A 10,240-nucleotide genomic window follows, 5' to 3' on the forward strand; every position below is an offset into this window, starting at 1 on the left:
TCCACCCTTTCCTTTGAACATTTGATTGTTTTGAACCCTAAGTAGATTATGTAGGTTAATCATAACTCATCATTCTAACTTATTGATGCACTCTAGATTCTATGTCTTTGAGTAGGGTCCTTTCGGGCCTTAGTAACTTATTGAAGGATTGTAGTCATCCAAACTCAACAGTAGCAGTTGGAATGTGTCTGTCTGAGTCAATGAGTACATTTCAGACTCCTGCCGCTTCAGTCACGCTGGCTGAACTTGGGATAGATACCAGCCTTCAGAACACAATGGACGGACAGGCATATGGGAGAGATGGAACAAAAGGAAAAGCCTGGATAGAGGACGAAAAAAGAAAGGATGACGACCTGGGTCAGAAGGAAATGTTGGTGATGGTGAAGGAAGGATGTGCAGCGAAGGAGGGATCAGCGAAGGTGAAGATGGAGGAGAGAGGTCACTGGGGCAGCAAGACAGAATTTCTCCTGGCCGTAGCAGGGAACGTGGTGGGACTAGGTAACGTGTGGAGGTTCCCCTACCTCTGCTACAAAAATGGTGGAGGTGAGTCCATGAAGGAGAGGGTGCCATTGTTATTCAAATGATGATCAGCTGATCAAATTAGGCAACTTAGATCATTTAAACCCCTGTATCATACAGCATGTTTGATACAGTACCGTTCGTACAGACCAGGTATAGAGGTCAAAAGACAAAGACAAGGTATGGAAGCATGGCATTTCTCTTCTTGTTTCTATAAGGTACTTTATAGTAGCTATATAGTAGCTATCATTTTGTTCTCATGTAGTGATCTGGTGGTGTGTATTTGTCAGGGGCGTTCCTGGTGCCGTACCTGGTGTTTGTGATGACCTGCGGGGTGCCCTTGTTCCTGCTGGAGACGGCCATGGGACAGTACACTCAGGAGGGGGGCATCACCTGCTGGAAGAGGCTGTGCCCACTGGCCGAGGGTGAGCACCATGGCAACACGATGACACCCCCAGCCACTGAGGAGTCACAGAAACAGGGCTGTAGACAGGACAGGCAGAAGAACATAGGAATACATGATGCTCAAACTATTTCAATTCATCTGAATTGGACTGATGAACAGTGTAATGAGGGTGGATTTCCAATTAATCCTAAATAAATTGACACAAACTCCTGACTACAAATAAAAGGAATCCATGGCTGTTCTAGGAGGCCGAAAACACTGACACCTATGGCCTCTGTGCCACTGGATAAGAATGACATGAAGAGGTTCATTTGTGAATACAGAGGGGTTAATATGTAAGCAGGCTGAAGGCACAACAAGTGCCAAGTCTGGTGACACTTTCTCACAGATCAAAGGTAAATGCTTCTATCATTTACATATACATTTTTCATTTGAGTCAGATGCTCTTATCCAGAGCAATGTATAGTTAGTTCAATCATCTTAAGGTGGCTAGGTGAGACAAACACATATCACAGTAATAGTAAGTACATGTTTTCATTCAGTAGAGCAACTATCAGCAAAGTCAGTGCTAGAAGGAAAAGACAAGTGTTAGAGCAGGAAAGGTTTTATTACATTTTGTTAGAGGGAGAAGGGATTAATAGGATTAGTAGGAGTAATCAAGTTACTTTTGGAAGAGATGGAAGATGAGTAGGAACTGTTTGTCTGAGCCTTGTTCCCCAACCTTTGGCAGAAAGAAAGTGTGGTAATTCACTCTTGATAAAGTTAGGGTTAGTGTAACACCTGTCCATTTAGGACCACGTGAAAATCATCTGGTTATATAGTCTGTCAATGTGTCTCCCTCTCAGGTATTGGCTATGCAGGGCAGTTGATCCTCCTCTACAGCTGCATGTGTTACATCATCATTCTGGCCTGGTCTCTGTTCTATCTGGTCTTCTCCTTCAGCGCTCAGCTCCCCTGGGCAAGCTGCACCAACCCCTGGAACACTGGTACGTACCCTGGGCCGGCTGCACCAACCCTGGAACACTGATAGGTACCCTGGGCCAGCTGCACCAACCTCTGGAACACTGGTACATACCCTGGGCCAGCTGCACCAACTACTGCAACACTGGTAGGTACCCTGGGCCAGCTGCACCAACTACTGGAACGCTGGTAGGTACTCTGGGCCAGCTGCACCAACTACTGGAACACTGGTAGGTACCCTGGGCCAGCTGCACCAACTACTGCAACACTGGTAGGTACACTGGGCCAGCTGCACCAACTACTGGAACACTGGTAGGTACTCTGGGCCAGCTGCACCAACTACTGGAACGCTGGTAGGTACTCTGGGCCAGCTGCACCAACTACTGCAACACTGGTAGGTACACTGGGCCAGCTGCACCAACTACTGGAACGCTGGTAGGTACTCTGGGCCAGCTGCACCAACTACTGGAACGCTGGTAGGTACTCTGGGCCAGCTGCACCAACTACTGGAACACTGGCAGGTACCCTGGGCCAGCTGCACCAACTACTGGAACACTGGCAGGTACCCTGGGCCAGCTGCACCAACTACTGGAACACTGGCAGGTACCCTGGGCCAGCTGCACCAACTACTGGAACACTGGCAGGTACCCTGGGCCAGCTGCACCAACTACTGGAACACTGGCAGGTACCCTGGGCCAGCTGCACCAACTACTGGAACACTGGTAGGTAACCTGGGCCAGCTGCACCAACTACTGGAACACTGGCAGGTACCCTGGGCCAGCTGCACCAACTACTGGAACACTGGCAGGTACCCTGGGCCAGCTGCACCAACTACTGGAACACTGGTAGGTACTCTGGGCCAGCTGCACCAACTACTGGAACACTGGTAGGCACTCTGGGCCAGCTGCACCAACTACTGGAACACTGGTAGGTACTCTGGGCCAGCTGCACCAACTACTGGAACACTGGTAGGTACTTTGGGCCAGCTGCACCAACTACTGGAACACTGGTAGGTACCCTGGGCCAGCTGCACCAACTACTGGAAAACTGGTAGGTACCCTGGGCCAGCTGCACCAACTACTGGAACACTGGCAGGTACCCTGGGCCAGCTGCACCAACTACTGGAACACTGGCAGGTACCCTGGGCCAGCTGCACCTACTACTGGAACACTGGTAGGCACTCTGGGCCAGCTGCACCAACTACTGGAACACTGGTAGGTACCCTGGGCCAGCTGCACCAACTACTGGAACGCTGGTAGGTAACCTGGGCCAGCTGCACCAACTACTGGAACACTGGTAGGTACCCTGGGCCAGCTGCACCAACTACTGGAACACTGGTAGGTACTTTGGGCCAGCTGCACCAACTACTGCAACACTGGTAGGTACCCTGGGCCAGCTGCACCAACTACTGCAACACTGGTAGGCACTCTGGGCCAGCTGCACCAACTACTGGAACGCTGGTAGGTACTTTGGGCCAGCTGCACCAACTACTGCAACGCTGGTAGGTACTTTGGGCCAGCTGCACCAACTACTGCAACACTGGTAGGCACTCTGGGCCAGCTGCACCTACTACTGGAACACTGATAGGTACCCTGGGCCAGCTGCACCAACTACTGCAACACTGGTAGGTACCCTGGGCCAGCTGCACCAACTACTGGAACACTGGTAGGTACTCTGGGCCAGCTGCACCTACTACTGGAACACTGGTAGATACACTGGGCCAGCTGCACCAACTACTGGAACTCTGGTAGGTACTCTGGGCCAGCTGCACCGACTACTGGAACACTGGTAGGTACCCTGTGCCAGCTGCACCAACTACTGGAACACTGGTAGGTACCCTGGGCCAGCTGCACCAACTACTGGAACACTGGTACATACCCTGGGCCAGCTGCACCAACTACTGGAACACTGGTAGGTACCCTGGGCTAGCTGTACCAACTACTGGAACACTGGTAGTTACTCTGGGCCAGCTGCACCAACTACTGGAACACTGGTAGGTACCCTGGGCCAGCTGCACCAACTATTGGAACGCTGGTAGGTACCCTGGGCCGGCTGCACCAACTACTGCAACACTGGTAGGTACCCTGGGCAAGCTGCACCAAATACTGGAACACTAGTAGGTACCCTGGGCCGGCTGCACCAACCCTGGAACACTGTTAGGTACCCTGGGCCAGCTGCACCAACTACTGGAACGCTGGTAGGTACTCTGGGCCAGCTGCACCAACTACTGGAACACTGGTAGGTACCCTGGGCCAGCTGGACCTACTTTTGGAACACTGGTAGGTACTCTGGGCAAGCTGCACCAGCTACTGGAACACTGGTAGATACCCTGGGCCAGCTGCACCAACTACTGGAACTCTGGTAGGTACCCTGGGCCAGCTGCACCAACTACTGGAACGCTGGTAGGTACTCTGGGCCGGCTGCACCAACTACTGCAACACTGGCAGGTACCCTGGGCCAGCTGCACCAACCCCTGGAACACTGGTAGGTACCCTGGGCCAGCTGCACCAACTACTGCAACACTGGTAGGTACCCTGGGCAAGCTGCACCAACCCCTGGAACACTGGTAGGTACCCTGGGCCAGCTGCACCAACTACTGCAACACTGGTAGGTACCCTGGGCAAGCTGCACCAACCCCTGGAACACTGGTAGGTACCCTAGACCGGCTGCACCAACCCCTAGAACACTGGTACTTAGTACTCCAACTCACCTCCAGGTGATTTTCACTCACGTTTTTGGTATGTATTTTGACTATGTTTTGTAACTTTCCCCAGGTCGTTGCTGTAAATGAAAATGTATTCTCAGTCAACTCACCTGGTAAAATAAGACAGAAAAAATAATAACATAAAGGGTGTACCATAAGAATTGTTAGAGCAAGTTGTAGTTGTAAACATTCTGTTCTCTCCCCATTAGATGACTGTGTTGACTTCTCCTCTCAAAACCGTACTTTCAATTGGACCGGACAGATGAACTCAACCTCTGCAGCCACTGAATTCTGGGAGTAAGTTTACGGATTCAACATACCTTGATCTTCCAGTTGGCCACAACAGAAAAGACAATGTCAGTTTGTCTACATTCACCAGTCTCTTTCTCTAGGCGTCGTGTGCTGGACATCTGGGCGGTATAGGGGAGGTGGGCAGTGTCACGTGGGAGTTGCTGCTGTTTCTCACCCATCTCTCTCTCACCCCTTCTCTGTCCCTCCTCTCTCTGTTTCACCCCTCTCTGTCTCTCCCCTTTCTCTCTCTGTCTCACCCCCCTCTGTTTCTCTCCTATCTCTCTCTCTCCCCTCTCTGTGACTCTCTCCCCTCTTTCTGTCTCTCCCCTCTCTGTGTCTCTCCCCTCTCTCTGTCTTTCCCCTCTCTCTGTCTCTTCCCTCTCGCTGTCTCTTCCCTCTGTGTCTCTCCCCTCTCTCCATCTAGGCGTCGTGTGCTGGCCATCTCGGGGGGTATAGAGGAGGTGGGCAGTGTCAGGTGGGAGGTGCTGCTCTGTCTCATCGTCATGTGGGTCATCTGCTACTTCTGCATCTGGAAAGGGGTCAAGTCAACAGGCAAGGTGTGTGTGTTTCTGCACAGCACATATGCACACACATAGCATATGTTCTGTTTAGCATTGAAAGAGTACAATCTCTTATCCTTTTTCTCGCATGGCTTTCTGTCTTTGTGATTTCACACCCCTCTCCCTGTCTCCATCCATACACACACTCTCTCTCCAGGTTGTATATTTCACTGCTACCTTCCCCTACGCGATGCTGCTGGTACTGCTGATCAGAGGCCTGACTCTGCCAGGGGCCATGCAGGGGGTCCTGTTCTACCTCTACCCGGAACCAGACCGGCTCGCTGACCCCCAGGTGTGGATGGAGGCCGGCTCCCAGATCTTCTTCTCCTACAGTGTGGGAGTGGGCTCCTTAACCGTGCTGGGCTCCTACAATACCTACAACAACAACTGCTACAAGTGAGTCCTTATCCTCATCAGCACACTGTGTGTGGTGACACTGTGTGTGTTGAATGTTGTGTCTGTGTATGTTTCAGAGACTGCTTGTGGCTGTGCTTGCTGAACAGCGGCACCAGTGTGGTTGCTGGGTTCGCAGTCTTCTCAGTCCTGGGGTTCATGGCTCATGAACAGGGCGTCCCCATTGAGGAGGTGGCGGAGTCAGGTACTGCACAAATTCGTTTTTTATTATGTTATCTTCAGGACAGTTGGACACATGGATGAAATGAAGTGAAACAAATACATGATATTTTAAACTGGGTTCTTTCAGGTCCTGGGCTGGCGTTCATAGCGTACCCCCAGGCAGTAGCCATGATGCCCCTGCCTCAGATGTGGGCTGCTTGTTTCTTCATCATGATCATTCTACTGGGTCTGGATACACAGGTTAGCTATTATCTACACAGTCCACACACAATAGTTCACCCATTCATCTCTAAAGTTTAAAGGCGTGTACTATGGCGTTCTGTATTCCTCCCCCATCTAGTTTGTTGCCATGGAGGTGGTGATGACGTCGGTATCAGACCTGTTTCCCACGGTGCTGCGGAGGACTGGGCGCAGGGAGCTCTTCCTCCTCTTCTTCTGTCTCACCTGCTTCTTCTTCCAACTCATCATGGTCACAGAGGTCAGACAGAGAGAAAGAGAGGGTAGAGAGTGAGAGAGTAGAGAGAGAAATGACAGAAATGGTGTTCCAGATCTCTAACTGTGATCTACTTAAAGAGAGTGGTTGTCCTACTCACACCTCTCTCCTCCTGTCCCCAGGGTGGAATGTATGTGTTCCAGCTGTTTGACTACTACGCCTGTAACGGAACCTGTGTGCTCTTCCTCTCTGTGTTCGAGACCCTGGCCATGGGATGGATATTTGGTGAGGCTGACGTGAACTAACCTGGAATACATTTCTGTCAATGATTTATGTCGAATAAAAAATATAATTTATAAAATATATATAAAACATAAACACTGTAGTGCCATAGAATCCTATAGAAAGGCAAACCAGTATCATTCCACTATCCATCTTATTGAGATGATTAACCTGATATCAATACAACATGTCAACATTTAGATAATGTCATTAACGTGTACCCAATCTTACCCACCAGGTGCAGAGCGTATGTATGGTGTAATAGAGGACATGACAGGGATGAGGCCTAACCCCATCTTCAAGCTCTGCTGGCTCTATATGACCCCTCTGGTTTCCCTGGTGAGTTTCAGGCTTTGATGGACAGTAACGGCAAGCAGGACTCACATTGTGCAATTCTCTAAGGTACCATGAGATGGCACTATCACAATGCAATAGTTTACAAATGCATGTTTTGCCAAATGGCACCTGTTGCATTTGGACGTTCACTTGCTTTACACAAGCAACTATATTCACATGCTCACGTCAACAAGGACTGATCTGGAGTTATTCTAGAAGTTAAAAGCATTAATGTTGAAGAAATCCTAATTTCCTCGTGTCTCTCCCAGGTGTCATTCATCTGCTCTCTGGTGGAGTACCAGCCCCTGACCTTCAACCGCTGGTATGTGTACCCAGGATGGGTGTATGTTCTGGGCTGGCTGTTGGCCCTCTCCTCCATCGTCCTGGTCCCCGGGTGGGCCCTGCTGCAGATCTGCACCGGGACAGGCAGCCTTAGAGAGGTGAGTGTGACTGACCTGTGACTGGAGTTTAAACCCGGGTTTCCTTCGTGGATTGGTCATAGAATAATTATGTTTAGAGGGTCAAATTGGAGGACTTATAGATCTCAAATTATTTTTGTAAACTGAATGGGTAAGTATTATTAATTCACTATAAATTGAAGAAACCAACTAACAAAGAAATACTGAAGTTTAAATCATTAACCACTAAAGTTGACATGTTGATGTGCTGACTTTCCCCTCAACTCCCCAGCGTTTCCTCCACTTGTGTCGGCCAGACCATGACCTCCCGTTGACCCGGAAGAGAAAGGCTGTCCTCTGGAGCAGAGATGGATGTACTCATGACTGCAGCAGGGGAAAGCACAGACAAATGAACTGACACACACCTAGAAAAGTTTTTGTGTCAAAGCTCTTCGTATACTGAACATTTATTTTAACACAACACCTAGCTGAACTCTTGTATCTTTACCAACACGTTGAGAGAATACCATTGATAATGAACAATGGTGCATGTTTCAATACAGTGTCATAATGTTCCATATTTGAAGTGTTGCCACCGTACATTTGAAAGAACATAGCTCAAGCACAGAGCGTCAAGCAACCTAGAGACACTGTTTTGTACAATGACAATCTACAATGTTCTTTCAACTGTCCCCACTCAAGGCTTAACATGGGTTACTGGAAGTACCTCATGACATATCTTTCTGAAGTCACTCACTCAAGTTTCCATGGTAGCAGTTATAGTCACATATAAAAGGTCATCTAGATTCTGTCAGTTTCTTAATATGAAAGACCACTTTTGGCTAATATACAGCAACTCTGACTAATGGCATTTTTGTTTTGTAAATTAGTGCTTTACCTCAACGTTAGCCTTCACTTGCATTTTTATAATCCTTATTAGACATCAGAAACAGGATGTTTTTCTAAAAACACTAATTAAAGTAGATAAAAAAATGAAGCGTGTTTTGTCTTTGTCACAAAGAAATGTGTGTCTTGGCACTCCCTTAGATGAGACTCAAGAAGCAAACACACACAGTTTTTCGACTACACAGTATACAGTATTTAGTCTAAAATCAAAATACTTTGTCAATAATAAAACAAACAATCAATGACCAATGCTAACACATAATTCCCTGTTAGGATCTGAATAAGACCCTGAATGAGATGACCTTTTATGTTTCAATGACATCTTTAAACCATAGCATATGGTTATAAACCGAGTGTACAAAACATTAGGAATTTTGAGTTGCACCCCCTTTTGCCCTCAGTAAAGCCTCAATTCGTCAGGGCATGGACTGTTGAAAGCGTTCCACAGGAATGCTGGCCCATGTTGACTCCAATGCCTCCCACCTCATTGTGGGTATGACTGCTGATATTAGAGCCAACCGAATCTCTTGAAAGTGGCGTGCCCTCCCACTCCTGGCTCTGGACTATAAGTGGTGTGATCCTCTTCACTCCCTAGGTTCTTGAGGCTGGGGTAGCAGCCTGACTGAGCCTGATGTATCCTCTCCCAGCCTGCGTTGGAATTGGGGTTGTTGTTGTGTGGGTCGTTGTTGTTATAGGGGTTGTTGTTGTGTGGGTCGTTGTTGTTATAGGGGTTGTTGTTGTGTGGGTCGTTGTTGTTATAGGGGTTGTTGTTGTGTGGGTCGTTGTTGTTATAGGGGTTGTTGTTGTGTGGGTCGTTGTTGTTATAGGGGTTGTTGTTGTGTGGGTCGTTGTTGTTATAGGGGTTGTTGTTGTGTGGGTCGTTGTTGTTATAGGGGTTGTTGTTGTCATTGGGGTTGTTGTTTTTGTTGGCGGCCTGGTACAGCAGCTGTGTGTGCTGGCAGAGCTGGGCGTTGTCTCGGTCTATGGCATTACTCTGGCGGAGGAGGTCCTGGGTATGCAGTGTGATGTCAAGCAGGCCTGACTGGCTTAGGATGCCCACCGTGTTCAGGAAGCACCTGTCGTGCGCCGCACTGAACAAGGACAGGCCTGGACCGTGCCTGTAGGGCCACCTGCTGGCCAGGAGGGGAGAGTAGCCACCGGAAGGGGGGAGGTGGAAGTGTAAAAGCTGGACACAGAGGGGACACAAGGCAGGAAAGGCTGGAGTGAGATCGAGAGCTGGGGCTGGGGGAGGAGACAGGGCTCCTCCAGTGAGACAAGCTTCTCTTGGGGTCTGACTGCTTGCGGACGTGTTGCCTGGATGGCATCTGTAAGTGAGTAATAGTGGACACCTCATCCCTCTTGTCCTCTGTACAGATCCTCTTGTTCTGACTCTGGTAATTGAAGCCAAAAGGAAAGATAAAAGGAAGATGAGAGAAAGAGAGGCCTCATGCTAACACATACTGTAAAGAAAGGGCAACTTATTTAAAGGGGACTTGCTGTAAGAGGATTGTGAAAAAGGATGAGTCTAACGGTGCCATCAAATACATCCCTAAAATCATTCAGTCGTTTTGACTTAGCTCACTGTGACATTTACCACCTGTAATCTCCTCCTCCATCACCTCTTTCTCCTCCACCTGTCACTTCCTCCTCCACCCATTCCCGTCACCTCCTCTTCCTCCTGTCACCTCCTCATCTTCCTCCATCTGTCACCTCCTCTTCCTCCTCCACCTTTCACCTCCTCTTCCTCCTGTCACCTCCTCTTCCACCTGTTACCTCCTCTTCCTCCTCCACCTGTCACCTCCTCTTCCACCTGTCACCTCCTCCACCTTTCTCTTCCACCTGTCACCTCCTCTTCCTCCTCCATCTTCC

General features: G+C 49.2%; 1 protein-coding gene across 1 annotated transcript; it reads left to right on the forward strand.

Moving 5' to 3' along the window:
• The first annotated feature begins 425 nt into the window (after window positions 1-425).
• On the forward strand, window positions 426-8,462 carry LOC129822377 (sodium- and chloride-dependent GABA transporter 2-like). Its single transcript, XM_055880619.1, has 13 exons — window positions 426-543; window positions 810-944; window positions 1,771-1,911; window positions 4,799-4,886; window positions 5,305-5,437; window positions 5,598-5,836; window positions 5,914-6,038; window positions 6,144-6,256; window positions 6,357-6,494; window positions 6,632-6,734; window positions 6,970-7,070; window positions 7,337-7,507; window positions 7,758-8,462. Exons 1-13 carry the CDS (start codon window positions 426-428, stop codon window positions 7,881-7,883), a joined length of 1,731 nt encoding a protein of 576 aa, XP_055736594.1. The 3' UTR covers window positions 7,884-8,462.
• The last annotated feature ends 1,778 nt before the right edge of the window (window positions 8,463-10,240 follow it).

The sequence above is a fragment of the Salvelinus fontinalis genome, chromosome 24 (assembly GCF_029448725.1).
Source record: "Salvelinus fontinalis isolate EN_2023a chromosome 24, ASM2944872v1, whole genome shotgun sequence".
Classification (NCBI taxonomy): domain Eukaryota; kingdom Metazoa; phylum Chordata; class Actinopteri; order Salmoniformes; family Salmonidae; genus Salvelinus; species Salvelinus fontinalis.

Excerpts from the sequence above, each read along its gene's own strand:
- LOC129822377 (XM_055880619.1), top strand. The coding sequence starts at position 426 with ATGGAGGAGAGAGGTCACTGGGGCAGCAAGACAGAATTTCTCCTGGCC. Across the intron at positions 6,495-6,631 it reads AACTCATCATGGTCACAGAG|GGTGGAATGTATGTGTTCCA; the intron begins GTCAGACAGAGA and ends TCCTGTCCCCAG. Across the intron at positions 7,071-7,336 it reads TGACCCCTCTGGTTTCCCTG|GTGTCATTCATCTGCTCTCT; the intron begins GTGAGTTTCAGG and ends TGTCTCTCCCAG.